At 32.2% G+C, this 21,939-nt stretch overlaps 1 protein-coding gene across 2 annotated transcripts in view; it reads left to right on the top strand.

The window, feature by feature from the left end:
- Nucleotides 1-21,939, top strand: part of LOC145277781 (cyclic nucleotide-gated channel beta-1-like) — a 138,602-nt gene that overhangs the window by 42,425 nt on the left and 74,238 nt on the right. For both annotated transcript variants that reach the window (XM_080129541.1, XM_080129550.1), the window contains exons 2-5: nt 2,917-3,136; nt 6,861-7,033; nt 9,221-9,418; nt 18,410-18,618. In XM_080129541.1, coding sequence (XP_079985667.1) covers nt 2,917-3,136; nt 6,861-7,033; nt 9,221-9,418; nt 18,410-18,618 — 800 coding nt within the window. The remainder of the gene's footprint in view (nt 1-2,916; nt 3,137-6,860; nt 7,034-9,220; nt 9,419-18,409; nt 18,619-21,939) is intronic.

The raw sequence follows: 21,939 nt of genomic DNA, 5'->3' as shown, positions 1-21,939 counted from the left end.
TACAGGTTATTACTTAAGAAAATGTCAGCAAGAGTTTTTAAAAGACACTAAATGGAAAAGATAAATAAATAAAAAATAAATAATAAATAAAGAATAAAATATAAAATACAAAAATAAAATTTTTTTGAAGGGAGAGGATGGCCGGTATCTGCAAATTCCAAATAAAGCAAGTAAGTATGTAAGTAAATGCATATAGTAAAATATAAGTAAATATACATACAGGATATGAATGTGTAGGTAGATTGATATATTAGATAAATAGGAATATTTAAAGACTAAAACGGAAATTGCAGATAAAAAAAAAGTCCAAGCAAAGGAGAAATAAAGCATTAAAATAAAGAATTATTAAATTATAAAGTATTAAGAAAGTACGTAGAAAAAACGATAATGTTAAAGAAAAATTATATATCTATCTGAAAGGTTAAAGTAATAACTATGTAATTTCAAAATTACCATAATTAAATTTGGACTTATGCTTATAGAAAGAGATCAGTTCGTTTTTAGAATTTATTATATTGTTATTTTGAGGGGAAGTAATTATAGTTATAGCTTCGGTTGTGCAGAGGCCACATGACTTGGAGCCTGGAGTATAAGACTTAACTTTTTGTATGATAGTCCATTTGATTGAGAAAGGGGTATTATTAGAGCTCAGTTTTTTAATTAAAGTGGTTAGAGAAGTTCCTTGGTTATTATTAGAATTATGCTTGTTAAAAGAAGAAATGTGGTTTGATATTCTTTTCTTAATTAATGTTGAAGTAGCGCCGATATATATATGTACTTTATTAAAAGCTCGAGGTCTGATATTAATATTAATTTGCTGATTTGTATTAGTTAAATAGTTTGAATTTTGTTGATAATGTTCAACAAAGGGTGGAATAATGATTGTACGAGGACTATTTTGGAGGGGATAATGAGTGTTGTTTGTGTTAGGATGGCTGTTAGGGGAAATATTATTATTCTCATTACTATTATTATTATTATTATTATTATTATTATTATTATTATTACTATTGCTAGTTGTATGACTGTAGATGGAGGGGCTGCTCGAGTGGTATATTGGATTAGTAACTATATCAGATGGAGGATGGGAAGAAGATAACTTGAAGACGAAATATTAGTGTCTGTTATGAGAGGATTGCGTGGGAGCTCAGTAATTGTGCATGAATATATTATATCTTCATGGATGCAATCATTATTGAGTGGGCAAAGATGTTTGTTATTACAATTACAGTTAGTTTTGGGTTTAATTGGAAAAGGGGTTTTGGGGGTTAATTTAATTTTTTTGTTATTAGATGTTAAGATTCTTTGTGCTAAATTAGGCATTGTTGAATAAGAAATCCTGACTGGGTTTTTATTGAAAATAGAACTATATCTGTGTGGGTATTTGAAAGAGGTTTGTACAATGTTGAAGAATTCCTTAGGTATATTAGTTTTGACATTTACGCTAAATGAAGGATTAACCCAAATATTTTTCTTTCTCCTCATGCGACTGGGCGGGTTAGAGGTATTACGATTAGTATTTTGGTTTGGATTATATATGTAGACTGGTTCATTGTTATTGATAGCGGCAGATCTTGTTATTTGAACTGGTTTCTTACAAGTCATACTGTGTGTGATTACAGATTTAAGGCGGCCTGCAGGAAGAGCATAATGGTTGTATTTAATCTTTTCCTTGTGTCCTGAGTTTCTTAAGGCATTATTGAAGAAGGTAGCATTTTGATTAAAAGTTTTTTATCAGCAGAAAGAGCAGAAATTCTTCTAGAGACGGATGGTACTATAGATGGGGTGGTTAGAAGATTTATGGACGTATAAAAGCGTAAGGTTGGGTTTATGATAGGGGCTATGAGTTTCGGTGTTAAGATTAAGTGTAACATCTAGAAAATTTGAAGTTTTTTGTTTGGTTCGATAATTATAGAAAGGCCAAAGTTATTAAAGAAGTTATGCAATTTTTAATTGTTCTATTGTACTCTCTTGGCTTAGCTGTTGTAGTAAAAAGGGCATCATCTCTATAAAGACCCCCTTGGATATGTTTAAAGTGGTATTTAAGTTCTTTCAGTAAGAAGAGTCCCACTAAATCGGTAACTTCTGTAGAGTCAGAAGGACCCATCAAGATGTAAAAATTATCAGGGGTGTCCTTTCTAGTCCAAAGCTTATTGTTAAATTGTATAAGGGACTTTCTCGCTAGGAGAATTAATTTAACTTCTAAATTAGTTAAGTCAGAATTTCTTTTAGCAAAGATTAGATCCTTATTTAAAAGGATCAGAGAAATTGATTGATAATAATTTTGGATGTCAAAGGTTAAGAAGTTAAGGAATATATATATATATATATATATATATATATATATATATATATATATATAAGTATTCAAATTGAATATTGAAATGCTCATATTTTTGGTTCTATGGGACAAAACTACATGAACATTTGCATACTTTTTGAAGATTATAATACTATCCTATGGTTAAAATGTTATGACAATTGGTAGAAAAGAACCTAATTTTCAAACCAATAAAATATGCCCAAATTTGCCTCCATTTGCATAGTGTCATAGCAGGCAGCATTAGTTTTGCTGCTTCGGTGGTGTCCTCTATGGCCTTGTCAGGCCACTAATATATATATATATATATATATATATATATATATATATATATATATATATATATATATATATATATACAAGTGTGGAGAGCTGGGAAGTAAGATGTTTTTCTGTATTATATTTGAATTTTTGTATGTTAGTCTGGTCAAGAAAATAGGGAGCTGGTAGAGAGAATTCCAAAGGCAAGTAGTCCAAGAAAAGAACCTATCAAAATAGAAAATTTTTCGAAATCTGCAGACTATTACTACTATGATATCATGTTTTTTTTTCAAACTTAGTGTTTCACTATAATTGTTCATTTTTGTCTTTTGTAGGGCGCCGAGAAAGTTTGGAGTCATCAAGTAGCAAGGATACTTCATTGTCGGGACAGCAGATTTCTCAATTCAAATTTCCAAAGCTTGATCGAGAGTCTGCTGGGACAGCAAAAATGGGCTATGGTCGATCGCCGTTACTTAGCTCAAGGTCAGCATGGAGCGATCAAATGTGCTGGCCTCAAAAAGAACCAATGGAACAGAAGTACGAAAATGCTTCAGTGTAAGTAAATAAAGGATCCAATCTTTAGGTACAAAATTGATGGATCAATTTCCTTAAAGCTTAGTGGGTTTAAAAATATTAATATTTGTTGAAAAAGAAACTTAAGCATGACAGTCTGATAAAAAAAAAACTTACAACTGGCTGAAAAAATAACTTTCTCTTCTTCTTGTAATTTATATTCACAATATTGCCTCAGAATTATCGGCATGACTTCCCAATTGATATTCAAGTTATCTCCTTTGATTAGTTAGAGAAAAAGGTTGGTTTTTCACAACGCTGTTCTCATCTTGGTTTGTGGAAAAAGGTGTTGATTAAGGGTTCTTCTAGAGAGAACTCAACGTAGACGTTATGAGTTCAATCCCTAATGGAAGAACATCTAATAAAAATCTACTGATATGAGATATCTAAAAAATATATATAGATTAATCTATCTTGTATAGAGTTCAGTTTTCAAAATTGCCATAAATGTTAACCAGAAGAAAGTCTGATATATATATATATATATACACACACACACACACACACACACACACACACACATATATATATATATTATGGAAGTCCTTTTGTGTGACCGTGTCAATGACTCTCATAACACTTCTTTCTTATCCTCAATTATCTCATAACGGCAGCTTCTGAGCATTCAATAGGCAAAAATAGCACTTTTTGGTACATAGAATATTTACCGAACATTAGATTGTTCTGAAAATTACCCAAAAGCAAGATCACAGGGATATACACCTGGAAACATAATATTTTATTATGGGAAAATTCTGGTTTCGTCCTCAGGGGGTCAAAAGCGGTCAAAAATGGTGAATTTTAGCTCAAAATAGACAAAAATAGCACATTTCAGCACAAAATATTTTCAGACAATTAGATTTGGATTTGAAGATCTAGCCAAAAGATCTGAAGATTAGCCAAAAATAAGACTACACATATAGACATCTGGAAACATAATATTATACATGGGAAAATTGTGGTTGCATCATCAGGAGGCAAAGCAGTCAAAAATGTTGTTTTTTTTAATTCAAAATCGCAAAAAATAACATTTTGTTACATAGAATCTTTTCTGACCATCAGATTTTGCTGAAAATTACCCAAAAGATTACATGGATATACATCTAGAAACATAATCTTTTATCCTGGGATTGGTTGTGTCCCAGGGGGTCAAAAGCGGTTAAAAATGATGATTTTTAGCCAAAAATGAACAAAAATAGCACATTTCTGAACATAGAATCTTTTCCGATCTTTAGATTTTGCTGAAAATTACCCAATAGCAAGACCGCATTTATATGCATTTAGAAACGTAATATTATACAATGGGAAAATTCTGGTTGCGTCGCCAGGGAGTCAAAAGTGGTCAAAAATGTTTTTTAGTCCAAAATAGCAAAAAATAACACTTTTCAGAACATAGAATCTTTTCTGATCATTAGATTTTGCTGAAAATTACCCAAAAGCAAGACCACATGATATACATCTGAAAACATAATCTTTGACTCTGGCAAAATTCTGGTTGCTTCTCCAGGGGGTCAAAAGCGGTCAAAATCGCCAAAAATAGCACTTTTTTGGTACATATCAAATAAATAATTTCCGAAAATTTGGTACATATCAAATATTTGCTGAAAATTTGGGACATATCAAATAAATATTTTCCGAAAATTTTCTGAAAATTAACCAAAAGCCAGACCATATGGATATTCATCTGGAAATGTAATATTTCACTCTGGAAAAATTCTGGTTTCATCCCCAGAGGGTAAAAAGGGGTAAAAAAAAATGTGGATTTTTTTTCTTCTTCATTTGAACAAAATTACTATAAATTTAATGCATTCCAGTTAGATAAATTGTTTTAAATTTTTTTGAGATGAGGATTGATAATAATTTTGATTGTTTGGACTATCGCTCTCATCTTGGTAGTTGTTCTCACAATAGAATCTTTTCCAACCCTTAGATTTTGCTGAAAATTACCCAAAAGCAAGACCATATGAATATACATCTGAAATGTAATATTTTACCCTGGGAAAATTGTGAGGCTAAAAACACCCCTTTTGGGGCTAATTTTTAATTTTTCTCCAAAAATTCATACTTGTATCTAAATAGGGGTTTTGAATGCATCGTTTGTCATGAAATGATGTCATTTTGCTGTTTTACCCTCATGTTTTGCATCAGGCCAGGGGTTTAAATGGGGAAAATAGGCAAAATCAGTTGGGAGACCATATAGTTTTTGCCTGTTTTTTGACAGAATACCTCAAACAAAGATGAATAATAAATCCTTATTCCGCGGAGTTTCAAAAATGCAGAATTCTTCTCTTCAGAAGAAAGAAATATAGCAAATCTATACACATAGCAAAGCTAAAAATTTTTCTGGTTTTAGCATTGTATGAAACGACATTATATGACTGTGGTCATAAAATGCAAAAAAAATATTTTGTAGACTATGTATAAAAATCAATAAAAATGATAAACAAACCGAAATTGATAATTCCAGAGTATAATGAAGTCTTTTGGCGAGATTAAGAAATGAAGACAGTTCTTTTAATAATATATATAAATATATATATATATATATATATATATATATATATATACATCTTTAGAATGTGAGAGAATATATAATTATTTCCACAGCCAGACAATATCGCAGCTCACAAGAGCCATGACAGCCAACAAACCGAAAGTCCAAGACTCGAGTTTCGCCCTCATTTGGGCTCATCAGTTGAAGACATCTGAACTCGGGATTTGAAACCCTAGCCTTTGCTTGATGGTAGAGTGCTCGTCTTGCATGCAAGAGGCTTGGGTTTCAAATCTCGAGTTCAGATGTGTTCAGCTGATGAGCCCAGATGAGGGCGAAACTCGAGTCTTAGACTTCCGGTTTGTTGACTGTCATGACTCTTGTGAGCTGCAATGTTGTCTGGCTGTGGGAATAATTATATATATATATATATATATATATATATATATATATATATATAAGAGTAAGAGCGTATATTAATAAGCTTTTAAAACGGTTTTAATAAACTCAAATAAACTCACCAATTTTAATTTTGTAACCCATCACGTGTCTGATAAAGACGCATGAGAGTCAAAAACGTTTGCAGATCACACTCAAGCAGAACATTATGCCATTGATCCACTAAGTTGAAAATATGGATCAGAAAAGAGATAAACATGAACTGTCACTGTTATTTAAACAAACGATCTCGGCACAATATCTTTCTATCGAACCAATCACATTTAATGATGAATGTCGAATAGATCTCTAATGGATAACACTGAACCAAACCCTACAAGAGCGGAGTACAGTGGGTGCACTGCACCAGGACCCATAACAATTTAGGGGGCCCATAACAATTTAGGGGGCCCATGATTATCAAACTTCAAAATTGAAATGGTCAATTATGCATGTTAATAAAATTTAAACCATCTTGAAATCTTTTATTTGACTTTATAAAATCCTCAGACCTTTTAAAAAGATTCCTTATTACTGGGGCTATGATAACAGCATATTCTTTGCATTGTTTTGACTCTCGACATGGACATAACTAATCGAGAATTTGTGATCGATATATATATAAGTATAATCGAGAAAAATTACTAAAAATTGATATCCTGTCAACTAAGATGTTTTCGGTCTGCACACTTCAAGCACTATTCAAGTACTATTCAAGCACTCTTTTCTTTTGAAATGATAAACTTTAATGTTTTAATTTTTAAATTTCATTTTCAGAGATGAGTCCTTCAATTTTTCAAATGTGAGCCGGACGTTGAGTGAACAGATGCATGAGTTGGTTCGGGCATTCTCTAGCCGTACACAAAGAGTAAAGGAAAAGACTACCCAACCACCAACGCCTACATCATCATCGTCGTCGTCGTCACTTTCCAGTCTTGAAGTAAAATCAGGTCAGTCATTTGGCTTATTATTTTCAGGGTTTTTTTTTTTTTAACCCTTATCCTTGAGTGGCTTTTATTCTTGGTAAGTTGTGTTAGTAGATTAAAAAAAAAACAAAGTTAGCTAACAGAAGAAATTCAAGGAGATGATTAACATAATGGCACAACCACAGACTTGCACACCAACTGAACTATTTTTCATAAATTGTTTGCTTTTCTCATATATAAGAATTTTTTGCTTAAGGCGGTTCAGTTATTCATTCCAAATTCATAGTTTTGATTTATTCATCTGAGTTTTATTTCCCCCTTCCCCTGGGTTGCATATAGTTATGAAAATATATGTTGTAATTAAGTTACACGAAGTCTTCTGTGTTTCATCCTCGTAGGAAATTGTTAGATTAAAAAGATTCTGTCTAACTAAATCACCATATATATTCTCTCTCTCTCTCTCTCTCTCTCTCTCTCTATATATATATATATATATATATATATATATATATATATATATATATATATATATATATATGACTACTTAATTTTATCACATAAATTAATATATGAAAATATAATTTTATGCGTAAATTTTCAGTATTTACTTTGCATACGTAGAGCTAGGTAGTAAGTTATAAAAATATATATGGCAATTAAGCTACACAGAATATGCAGCCTTTCATTCTCGTGAGAATTCGTCATATTCTGTGTAGCTTAATTGCCACATATATTTTTATAACTTACTATATATATATATATATATAGTAATTTATAAAATATATATGGCGATTAAGCTACACTGAATATTCGGCGTTTCATCCACTCTAGGATTCGTCAGGCTTATGCGCATAAGCCTGACGAATCCTAGAGTGGATGAAACGCCGAATATTCAGTGTAGCTTAATCGCCATATATATTTTATAAATTACTAACTAGCTCTAACTACGTATTGAGCACTTTTGAAGTAAATACTTGAAGTTTATGTATAAATCTATACTTTTGTATATTAATTTTATGTGAGTAAATGAAGTAGTTATATATATGTATATATATATATATATATATATATATATATATAGTATATTTGGGTAGCATTTTTTTTCTCTTATGCATGTTTCGTTGAACAGCACAGATAATTCCTGTTTGCTTTTCATGACTAGAACCAGTATATCTCGCCAGTCAACATGTCACCTATCTTCCCGGACAGCTCCATTTACCAACACCTTGCAGCACATGACACCTCCAAAAACGAATTTAGGACCATATTAATTAAAAACACCACCATTTCAGCCGTCTCACATTGTGATCTGTGACTCCCAATCATTGAAGCCCTACTCATTCGCATGAACAAATCGACCATCAATCAGGCTTATATGAGGAGAAAGGCATGCTTAAGTGCTTTTAATGATTTTAAACGATTTTAATCGACTTTTCGATATATTCACCAAACACAATTTTTAATTCATCACTCGCCCGAAGACGACTCATGGAAGTCAAAAATGTTTGCGACTATGACAAATTTCTTTTTACACTCGAACAGAGCGTTCAAACACTGGAAAAATAGATTGTAAAAAAAACAAACAGAAATTGTCCCTGCTGTTTAGCTATAGATGCATAGATAGATAGATAGATGGATAGATAGATAGATAGATAGATAGATAAGAATAACAGTATAGCAACATTCCAAGAACTAAATATTTATTTTTCTTACCAAACAGTTCTTTCAGCATATTAAAATTTCTGTACATTTTTTTACAGATCTGTTTCGTTATGCAAAAACAGTCGATATCATTATGTCAATATCGAATCTTCTCGTGCATATACTAACGAGAAAAACACAAATTTTTGCTTAGAAAGAAAAATACATGGTAATATAATGCCAGAAAAGGGAAAAAAGAAAATTCATAGACGCAGCATCACTTATTTTTTAAGGTACCCATTTTGAAACATACACACACGCATACATATATATATATATATATATATATATATATATATATATATATATATATATATAACCAATATCTTTTCAAAAATGCTCAATACATATGTAGAACATATAGAGTTTTGTTGAGTTCCTCATGAGACAATTAACATTGTTGAAACGTAGATAAATCTGCGTAGGCATTTTCTTATGTCTATAAAATTTTACTTATACTAAAGTGTATGTGTGTATACATCACATTGGTGTAAATGTTTTCCATTTCAGTTAAATCAAAAGAAGAGGATGAAGAAGAACGATCTTCAAGACAACAGAATTTGGGATCTTTTTTACCAATCAGTTCCCAGGGCAGTGCCTCCCTCACAAGTACAAAAACAGATCAACTAATCAAACTCGGCTGCTGTCAAATCAAATTACCAAAATGTATTAAGTGCCTTAAGTTCCCTGAAATTCTGGATCCACAAAGTAAGAATTTTGTATCTTTTATTTTTTTTAATTCTTTTATTAAAAATATTTAAATTTTTGGCAGTATCGCATTTCAAATATATTTAATTCTTAAATGGTAGTGTTTTAAGACATTAAATCGCCATTTTTTTTTTTTTTTTTTCAGTTCAATATTAAGGTCAAAAGATTAACATATAGTGCTAGAACCTTGTAAAAGCAAGTTATGAAAGAGGGGAGTGACCTTAGTCAAAAAAAAAAAAAAAGAAACCTTTCACCCCAAATCATCTAAGATACAGCTTCTGTGAGTTTCCACACATTTCTCTTTGTGGAACCAGTGTAAAGAGGTCATGTGGAACATTATAGTTCCCATACATCTGGCATATATACCCGGTGAACCAAGTGCAATAGAAATACAAACAATTGCACAAGAGAAATACAGACAATTGCACTGAAAGAGGCGGTTAGAATCTTAAAAAAGTTCTCTCGGTTAGAGTAACTGAACTAATGGGAGAATGTTTGGCATCCAGTAGAATGCCCCATCACCAGCAAAAACAAAGTGATAAAATTGAAACAATGAGTGCTGGATATCCTAATTGAAATTTATACTCCTGTAAATCTGTTTTTTTTTTTAGTGTATTGATTAAAACCCCCTTTTTTCTATTAGTATTTATTTGCTTCCCCATGAAAGCCAAAATGTGACACAAGGTCGTTTTTAATGTGGGGTTAAACCAGCTCCCCGAAAAGAAGGTAAAAGGGGCACTCTGGCTGGGACCAAAAATAATAATTTGTCTCGGTCAATGGAGGGGTAACCCTCCATTGACCGAGACAAATTACCTTAAGTGTAGCATCGGAACATATACTACACTTTGATCTTGTTTATATAGTTTATTCCGGTTTTAAAAAAGTTACAATCAATTTACTACATTTTGATCTGGGCCCGAAGGAAAACCTTTTTACTATTTATTTATAAAGAAAATACAACGTTGTTATATATATGGCTCGTTGAATTGCATTCACTAGCAAAAGATCTTACTAATTCGCATATTATTTGAAACATTCATTTTAATTAATTCTCTATTAGTTTTTTCGGTTTTCTTAGGAGATGATCATCTTTAGTTAACCATTACGTGTAATTATATTCATGCAAATATTCTACATGATCTATAGTTGTGTAATATTTCCATAAAAAAATTTATAGTAAACACAAATCTCTTTCCATGTATATTTATATATGCACTAGCAGTTTAGCTCGGCTTTGCTCGGGCCCTATGTACTGTTCATAATTTTATGTGCATATGTATATATTAAAAAGTGTGAATATGTACGGTAATGCTCTATATAATAGACTTCCTAAACTAATATAGAGAAAAGTTAGTAGAGACTGCAGAGGTAAAATTTTTTAAAACTTTGACTCCAATTTTGAACCCTTAACATTTATTGTTTTGGGCTCAAATCAAATTAAAATGCTTGATCCATGTCCAGGTAACCTACATCTAAAATTTTAAGTGTTTAGACCCAAAATTAGCGGAGAAGTTCAGTAGAGTTTACAGACTCTACCAAACTTCTTCGCTAATTTTGGTCAACTATTACAACCTTAATCTCTTGGCAGCCAAATTTTTGCTCAAAATCTGATGAAAAAGCTTGCTGCATGTCTGAGTACCCTTTATGCAAAATTTCAAATGTTTAGACGCAAAATTAGCTTAATAGTTTGCTAGAGACCGCAAAGGTAAAATCTTTTGAACATTGACTCCTTGGCAGCCAAATTTTCGGCCAAAAACCGATTAAAAAGCTTGCCCTATGTCTGAATACACTTTATGCAAAATTTCAAATATTTAGACCAAAAATTGGTTGAGTAATTTGGTACAGACCATAGAGGTCAATGTTTTTTTAACTTTGACCCCAATTTTGACCCCCTTAGCACTTATTGTTTTGGGCTCAAATCAAATTATAAAGTTTGATCCATGTCCAAAGAATCTATATCTAAAATTTCAAATGCTTAGACCCAAAATTGGCGGAGGAGTTTGGTAGAGTTCTCAAAGTTGGTACTGTTCCTGGTGTTTATCAACGACCTGCTAGATGGTATCTCACAGAAAGTTTTTCATTTTGCCAATAATATCAAGATTATTGCTCTCAGATGTGACATTGAATCAACAGAATAGACCTTCAAACAAAATCTCTACACACTAACTCTTTCATAACTTGCTATAATAACGCATTCAACATAAAACGCTTGATCAGAACTAATCTCTAAAAGCTTACCACTCAATGCATTCAGGGTGAATATACTCTTTTATCATTGTGACAGCTGACATCTTCTTCCCACTATACATGTATTTTATGTGACTAATTCCAGAATATAGCATCCAGGTTTTATCCTCCTACTAGCAGGGCGTCCGGCATTGCCTGGTTGTAAAATATGCTTCAATATGATATTTCTATAAATGCGGTTTTCGTATTTATCATTATATTATATTGGACCCAATATATATTAATGATTTAAAAAGTTTTTAAAAAATCACTCGTGCGCCACCACCGAGAATCAAAAACCAAAACGTTTAGCTTACAATTTTCTTTTTCCTTTCACATGAGTTTGAGATATGAAAACATGTCTATTGCAAGGCTAAAAATTAAAACATGGAACCAATAGCTATTACGTTATGCGTGCATATTCATAATGCCATCGTTCGACCTTGACCTGGCAAATTCTATTTTTTTAATTTTCACACTTTTGCACTGATTTTCCCTGGCTATAACCCAAATATAAAGTTTCACATGGATTTGAATACCCTATATATTAAGTTTCATGTCTGTAGACTAAAAACTGACACAAGAATTTGGTAGGCAAAATTTTTTAAACAAATATATATACATATACATAAATATATATAGAAAGATGTTTATGTTTATTATAACTTTTTTACACAAATATTATGCAAGTATAAATCATGAATATAATTACACGTAATAGTAATTAAAATGAATGTTTAAACGAATAAGAAAATTAGCTAGCTCGCTTGGTATGAAAGAATTATAGGAGCCAAGATGAACCGCAGCAAGTCGGTCACTCCTTTGGGACAAAGGAAGACACTCGGTGGGCAGACAGGTCTGTATTCAATGTCCGTGTGAGGGAGGCTTGAGAATACCGGATTTGAAGTGTCATCGAGACACTGAGAGGCTGGCCTTCCTGAGCCACTATATGCAAGATGATCAACCATGGCAATCCGCAGTTACTGCCGCCTTTCCCGACCTCGTTCTCGACCCCTCTGTTGAGAGCCGTCACAGGCTGCGGGGAGAATCTGCCTTTTTAAAAGAGTGCTAAGGCATGCTAAAATGACTACCAAGGTCCAGCGACCTTGTGACTGCTACCTGTAGGGAACTCCACAGGGATCTAGTGAGGTGAGGGGGGGGGCGCCGCCGACCCGCTATGCACGCGTTTAGTTTGGCAACAGAGTGAGATCCACTCTGCATGGAGTTTGGCGCTGGGTGCAAGTCATCTGAACAATTCAGATTTCTCTCTGACCTGGCAATTAACCCGAAATGCACTTCCCCTCAACAACATACAATGCAGTTCCGTTTTTTGGGAGTCGCCTGCTTGTCCCCGTTACAGAACAATGACCGTAGAAATGACTGAGCACACTTTTTCGATTGCAGTGAACTCTGCCTGTACTGGTCGTATGTCAGAAAAGTGACGACTCACATCGATCCTTAGCATCCTCGCCCGATTATCGTATCCAATGTCATTGACAACGTGAGGCCACTGTGGGACCGGGAAAAACAAATAGTCTACATTACAATTCTGGCCGTGGCGAGAATGGTGATTTAGACGTCGCGACTGGGGGGTGCTGTCTTTTTCTGATCAAGATCTAATCACTTTCTTTAAATACCAACTACAGGTGAAGATCAGATGTGAAAAAAAGAGGCGTCATCGCGCTGCATTTGACAGAAGATGGATACATGTAGCAAGTCTGTGTGTACAAAAAAGAACCAAATTTGAATACGTGTTCCCTGCCTAGGTGTGAAACATGTAGTTCTGTCAAGTGTAACCTAATCTTTAGTCTCTTAGCTAGCCGAGTAAGTGCCACATCCCTCCCCGACTAGGAAGCCTCCAAGATTCCCCTCCTAACTGCAATTTTTCTTTTCACCCATCTTTTTAAATTTCACCCATCTTAGAGAGAAAGAAATCAATCACTAACATCCCCCCTCACCCACAAATTTTTCTTTTCTCCATTTCACCCCATCTAGAAGGCATTCCCACTTAGAAACTATCTCGCAGGAGCTCAGGTTCCTTTACAAGCCAAAGTGGAACGGGTGGTCTATCAACTAGACGGGGTTCGGAAGGTCTTACTAACCAATTTTGTATTTTTTTCCCCCACCCTCGACACAAATGAACTATTGTACCATTATTGTTATCTTTTTTGGTTTTACACGCCAATAAAAAATGTTCTAAACAATTGGGTTCTAAATAGGATGTACCCCAGTACGAAAGGGTGAATGCGGTATTATGGTGGAAGAAGATACTAGCTAAGAGAAACTTTTGTTTAGTTCTGGAGTGACAAGGATGACCAACGACCCCCATTTTCCCCCCTTTTTGAATTGGCCTTATGCCTAAGTTTTTTATGTTTATTTTTAGCCTGAACAAAGGATTTAATATTTCAAAGTGTAGTATCTGTTCCAATGCTACTCTTAGGTTAATTTGTCCTTGGTCAATGGAGAAGAAACCATCTATGCTGAGACAATTATTATTTTGGGTCCCTACCAAAGTACTCCTTTTTCCCACATTAAAAACGACCTTGTGTCACATTTTGCTTTCATGGGGAAGCAAATAAATACCAATAGAAAAATAGGCTTGCTTTTTTCTGTTATTCTTTGCCTTTGGACCAAAATCAAGGTGTAGTATCTGTTCCGATGCTACTCTTAAGGTAATTTGTCCTTGGTCAATGGAGGGAAAACCCTCTATACTGAGAGAATTATTATTTTGGGTCCCTACTAGAATACCCCTTTTGCCTTTTTTTTTAGCAGAGCTGGTTTTCCCCCACATTAAAAACGACCTTTTGTCACATTTTGTTTTTGTGTGGAAGCAAATAAATACTAATACATAGAAAAAAAGGTTTTTAATATGATTATCAATACACAAAAAAACACAAATTTATAGGAGTATATATGTATATATATATATATATATATATATATATATATATATATATATATGTATATATATATATATATATATGTGTATATATATATGTGTATATATATATATATATATGTATATATATATGTGTATATATATATATATATGTATATATATATATGTATATATATGTATATATATATATATATATATATGTATATATATATATATATGTATATATATATATATATGTATATATATATATATATATGTATATATATATATATATGTATATATATATATATATGTATATATATATATATATGTATATATATATATATGTATATATATATATATGTATATATATATGTATATATATATATATATGTATATATATATATGTATATATATATATATATATATATATATATATAACTACTTAATTTACTCACATAAATTAATATACGAAAGTATAGATTTATGCGTAAACTTTAAGTATTACTTCAAAAGTGCTCAATACGTAGGTAGAGCTAGTTAGTAAGTTATAAAATGTATATGGCGATTAAGCTATGCTGAATATTCCGCGTTTCATCCACTCTAGGATTCTTCAGGCTTATGCGTGAATTCTGTGGTTGTTTGTCGTTTTTATATGTGCATCTTCTATTGAAATTTTAGTTATCCAATCAGCTTTCTAGTATCCACTGCGCGTTTCCTATCAGCCAATGAGAATGCATTTATCGGACAAAGGCCTATTTGATCTCTGGTTGACCTGTTCCTTTGTGTGTGTTCTATTTAGCCTGGATATTTAGCTTCTTGATCTGTTTTAAATCTAGGTTAGTGTGGGTTTTTTTTTTATTTTATATAAATATATATATGTGTACACACATATATGCACATATATATATACATACATATATGTGTGATCGTTTATGTATATTCATGTTTATTTAATTTATTTATTTGTTTATCTTCTATTGTTTTTTTTAGTTTAAAAACTATTTTGTATCGCTATCCTAGAGTAAATTTTATCTTGTGAACACAGTTGTTTGCTATTCCTCTTCTACAGTTTAATAGATGTTGGGGTTCTTTAAAGTACAGGATAGCAAATTTTTCATGAAGGCATAATCTACATGGGTCGTCTAGGTCCCTACATGTGGTAGCTTGTCTTATTATTTTCCATTCGACTACCGGCGAATGTCCGCTTTCCTTGAGTTCCCAGTATTCATTCGCTAGTGTTGTTTTCATACGGTGTTTTTTATAGTTGAATGTATTTTTGTAGTCATAGTATCGAGTTTTGAAATCTAAAGAAGTCATACCTACGTAATATTTCTTGCTATTTGGGTTTTCTTTCGCAAATATTGTGGCCTGGTAAACTACACTTTTGATTAGATACAATATTTGTGAAAGAAAACCGACGAAAATGGAGTGGCCTGCAAATTCAGCAGATTTGAACCCAATTAAGAACCTTTGGAGTATCATGAAGCGACGCCTCTATGCAAGTGGACGCTAATTTAAGAGCAAAGATGAGTTGTAGGATGCTCTCCAAGAGGTATCGCGAGGAAGAACTGTTGACGAAATCACAAATCTAACTAATTCTGTGGACCAACGTCTTTTACAAGTCATTCATAAAAAAGGATCGCAAACTAATTGTGTAAACGTAAAAATTGTAGTTATTGTGTTCTAAGGATTTTTCCTATTTTATGTAATGTTTGAATTATATTTCAATAAACAAGTTATGGGTATATTGTGTTTTTTTCTCAACTTCGTTAATAACTTGACACACTGAAATCAACAAATATTCCTATCTTCTGCCATAGTTTCGCTAATACTTCTTTAAATACTTTTATTTTCTGACCGGAGTAGCTGAATAGTATTCTAAGCACTTTCTCAAAGTTTCATGGATTTTTATCTGCTTGTTCCTTAAATATTTAAAAAATAGTTTCACATATTTTACAACATTCTAACAATAATATTTTCAACCTACACAAGCATTTATAAGTAAAAAAAAAAAAAGCATGATATATAAATGACATATTCAATAGCAACAAAATAAACTTTGATCTCAATTCTTAATTTCATTTTGAAGAAGAAATATATCTCGAAATATTAGTCGGTTTGAAATGAAAGAAAATTAATAGATAAACAGTTTACATCTATATTTGATATTGTATTAACAGATTGCCTCTGTTTACATTAATATGCATACAAAATCATTTAAAATTGATATAAAATAGAATTATGTCAGTAATATAGTTTTTCATATATCAATTATTATTATTATTATTATTATTATTATTATTATTATTATTATTATTATTATTATTTATGATGACCTAAAGAAATAATAATAATAATAATAATAATAATAATAATAATATGGAAACATTTTTCTGGGGATTAGAAAAATGAAATATTTATTTTCATTTATATACAAATAGCTATACATTGGTCTTTATTATCATCATCATCATCATCATCATCATCATCATCATCATCATTATTATTTCTTCTTCTTTTCTTTTCTTTTTTTATTTCACTTTCACCTCAATCAAGGCACAGTGCCACTTTGATGTAGGAGGCTACTATCTGGGACATAATTGCAGGGATACTATGTAGGGAGTTGTCTGTTCACATTACACTTGAACTTCTGCGTGTCAGTACAATTGGGAAAGCAGAAACCCAGAAGGGAGTTCCAAAGTCTAACAGTTCTGGGGAAGAAACTATTAGAGTAGAAGGCTGGGGATTTCTACTGTGTAGGGAGTGGGATTTTGCTGCTTGTTGGGTTTGTCAGGGGTATTTACATCGAGGAGTTACAAGGGCTTGTAGTTCGTCGGAGCATCTACCATTAAAATACTTGTAAAACAGAGAGATGCAATATTTTGTCGATGGGACAGAGGCTGAAGCCTAATTGACAGTTCGGGACCTATTAGGTTGGCGACTCTCTTTTGAACCCTGTCCAGGAGTGAGAGACTAGTAGCAGATGCACCAGCCCAAGTGTGACAACAATACTTCATATATGGGCGAATAGTGGCCTTGTAGAAGTACAGGATATTTTCAGGCATAAGTAATTTTCTAGCACAGTAGAGAGAGCCCACTTTTTTCATAGTAGCCAAGGCAATGCTCTTGATGTATGTGTTCCAACTCATGTTCTCTGTAAATGTTAAACTGAGGAGTTTGAAAGAAATACTTTCAGGTAATGAATCATTAGCCATAGCTATTGGTGGTAGAGAAGGTTTCTTGTAATTATTAAAGGAAACAAGCTTGGTCTTAGCAACATTGAATGTTACCATCCATTTTTGTCCCGATTCCACTACAGACTGGAGGTCTTCCACTAGGGTTTCCGCCATTGCCTTGGATATATGTTCATTTGTTTTCCCCTTGTGCCTGTTATAGAGCGTGGTATCTTCAGCGAATATACCCATCTCAGAGACTATCATATCAAGGAGGTCATTTATGAATAGCAGGAATAATAAAGGACCAAGAATCGACCCCTGAGGTACATCCGCATTTATATCATATTGTTTTGATGTACGACCATCGAGGACAATCAGGATTCTCTTATTTAAGAAGGATTTAATTATGTTAAGTATTCGTCCAGTAATACCATATGATCTGATTTTCCTGATAAGACCATCATGCCATACCCTGTCAAAAGCCTTAGATATATCTATGGCTACTACTCTATCTTCCCCTGCTTTGTCCATGGTATATACGTTCAGAGATTACAATTAGGATATCTGCAGAAAAATGGGCTTGCCTAAATCCATATTGTTGGTCGGACAGAAGTTTAGTAACTGTAAGGTGATGGACTAGAACTTGATTATAGAATGAAAGATATATATATATGAACTTATGTTACCTTTTTTTTTTTTTTTTTTCAGGTAAATTATATATGTCGTGGTTAGCTTTAGTAACTCTTGCCTTTTTATACAACTGCACTGTGATACCACTGAGAGGAGTATTCCCATACCAGGACAAATCCAACGTTTATTACTGGATGATTTTTGACTATTTATGCGATGGTATTTATTTACTGGACATCATCATTTTCAAATCAAGAGTACAGTTTGTCAATGAAGGACTTTTAGAGGTAAGTCATATCTAAAAGCATTCAATTCAAATGAATTTAAAAAAAAAAAAAGATAAAAAAGCCAAATTCGCATTAATGAACATGCTGTAGGGGAGAAAGCAATATCAGTTACAATATTTGTCTTCCCTACCTTTCTTTTTCCCCTTTTTGCCAATTTACGACACAAAAATAGAGAACAAACACATTAGAAAATCGTCTCTTTTTCTTCCTTATTCACTCATTATGATTTACTTTTTCCTTTGACGTTAATGCCTAAGCTATGAAGACATGTTTTCTGCCAGGCTAAAAATTAAAACATGAACCAACAGCTATTACGTTATGCATGTATATTAGTAATACTGTCATTCAACCATCACCTGGCAAATTCCATTTTTTTGCATTTTCACATATTTACACCAATTTTCCATGACTAAAACCCAAATATAAAGATTCTCATGGATTCGAATATCCTATATATTAAGTTTCATGTCTCTAGATCAAAAACTGACGGAGGAGTTTGGTAGGCAAAATGTTTTAACAAATATATATATACACACACATAAGTATATATAGAAAGAGGTTTGTGTTTACTATAACCTTTTTATGCAAATATTATGCAAGTATAAATCATATAGAATATCTGCATTAATATAATGACACATAATAGTTAATTAAAGATGATAATCCCATGAGAAAACGGGGAAAAAACTAATAGGGAATTAATTAAAATGAATGTTTAAAAGAATATGCAAATTAGTTCAATCTTTTGCAGATAAATGAAATTCCACAAACTATATATAAGAAAGTTATAGTTTCTTTTTAAATAAATAGAAAAAAAGGGTATATATATGAATATCAATACACAAAAAAAAATTATAGGAATATAGAAGATATATATATATTTTTAGGAATATATATATATATATATATATATATATATATATATATAGCCTGATGAATCCTCACAAGGATGAAATGCGGAAAATTATGTAGCTTAATTGCCATATATATTTTCAAAACTTACAATATATATGTATATACATATAGTGAATCCCACTATTTGTTTGTAAACAAATGATAGTTTGAGCACTGTCTGCAACGGGTGGGTGTGAATTTAATACACACTCGAGGAGAAATATTTACGCCACTGATTCGTGGTCCGATGGTTAGAGCTGTCGACTAACAACGCGGCTATGGTAGGTTCGATCCACGGTTGGGGAAAGGTGTATGTCTAGCCGCACTGATGAGTTGTGATACAAAGAAACAGTACTGTATGTGGATGACAAATTAAAGCCCCTCCCTCTTTGGGTTGAGAACTTTGTAAATATATTTTCACCCGACGCGTATTTAAGCAATTAAGCAAAGCCCACTATTTGTTTGTTTGTGATACAACGAAACAGTACTGTATGTGGATGACAAATATATATATATATATATATATATATATATATATATATATATATATATATACTAGCAGTTAAGCCCGGCTTTGCTTGGGCCCTATCTATTGTTTATAACTTTATGTGCATATGTATATATATATATATATATTAAAAAGTTTGACTCATGTCTAGGTAACCTACATCTAAAATTTCAAGTGGCGGAGGAGTTTGGTATAGTCTCCAAAGATTAACTCTTTCAACTTTGACCTCTTGGCAGCCAAATTTTCGCCCAAAAACTGATTAAAAAGTTTGCTGCATATCTGAATACCCTTTATGTAATATTTCAAATGTTTAGACTCAAAATTGACTGAATAGTTTGCTAGAGACTGCAAAGATCAAATCTTTTGAACTTTGACCCCTTGGCAGCCAAATTTTCGGCCAAAAACCGATTAAAATGCTTGCTCTATGTCTGAATACACTTTATGTAAAATTTCAAATGTTTAAACCAAAAATTGGCTGAGTAATTTGGTAAAAACCGCAGAGGTTTAATTTTTTTTTTAACTTTGACCCCAATTTTGATCCTTTAACATTTATTGTTTTGGGATCAAATGAAATTGAAAAGTTGATTCATGCCCAAGTAACCTAAATTTAAAATTTCAGGTGTTTAGACCCAAAATTGGCAGAGGAGTTTGGTAGAGTTTTCAAAGGTCAAATCGTTGAACATTGACCCCTTGACAATCAAATTTCTGGCCAAAAACTGATTAAAAAGATTTTCCCAAATGTCAAATCTTGAGTCTGTGGACTGAAAATTGACAGAATAGTTTGGTAGGGAAATGTACACACACAGACACACAATTTCACTTTTATAGATATATAGATAATTCTGATATGTTCGTAGCAAGAACAGTTCTGTTTGTAAATTTACACTGAAAAAACAAGCTCTTCAAAAATTACAAATTATTATTTGTAACATTGTGACTTTACTTACGTGATTACATATATATATATATACATATATATATATATATATATATATATATATATATATATATATGGCAATTAAGCTACACAGTATTTTCTGTTTCATCCTTGATATATATGTTTGTGCATTGATGATATGGCTTTGTTGACCTTTGTAATCAGGGTCACCGTAATTGGCAAAGGAAAATCAATAAGGAGAAAGGCAATTTGTAATATTTCATTAAGAAATAAAAGTGTTTATACATGTGCGTTTTTATATACTTACTAGCAGGGAGACCGACGTTGCCCAAGATTGAATTATGATTAATGAATATTTAACACTCCTATATTTTTATTGTAATCGAAATCCATGAAATCGCCCGCAAGGAAGCTTCACATACCTCTATGCAATAACTTAGTCCAAAATATGTTATTCTACATTGCACTCTAGATAACCTACTGTTTCTTTTATAAAATTATTTTATATAAACTTTTTTCCAGTTAATGAAAAAAAACATTAAGAAATTTACGTGCGGAGTTTGAACCTACAGACCACGTCATGCAAAAAAAACATGCCATCAACTAACCCACAGTAGAATTTTTACGGCCCGTTGTTCTATTATTGTTGCTAAGTGACGACATGGAAGAAATGGCTTTACCAATGATAGATGAATTAAAATAACGGATTCGATTATCTATTATTGGTAATTATCGGAGGATTCTGAGACAAAACTTAACTAAGATCACTCCGAGACTTATACACTAAAATTCTGTAAACTTTAATGAAAATCTGCTGAGCCATTTTTGGAGTCAATAAAGAAACGAACTTTCACACAGAGACAACGTTGCATTTATATAATTATAGAGATATATACTATTAAAATTTAGAAAGATTCTGATGATCAAATTACCAACCAAGAAATCAGATACAGCATTAACTATCAAGTAGTATCATCAATAAGCTGCAAAGGATGTTTAGGCTGACTCACACATATTCTTA

The sequence above is a fragment of the Euprymna scolopes genome, chromosome 1, assembly GCF_053919585.1.
Source record: "Euprymna scolopes isolate OS-2025 chromosome 1, ASM5391958v1, whole genome shotgun sequence".
NCBI classification, from domain to species: Eukaryota; Metazoa; Mollusca; class Cephalopoda; order Sepiida; family Sepiolidae; genus Euprymna; species Euprymna scolopes.
Note: the sequence above shows the minus strand (reverse complement) of the source record. Positions and strands in the feature narration are given on the sequence as shown.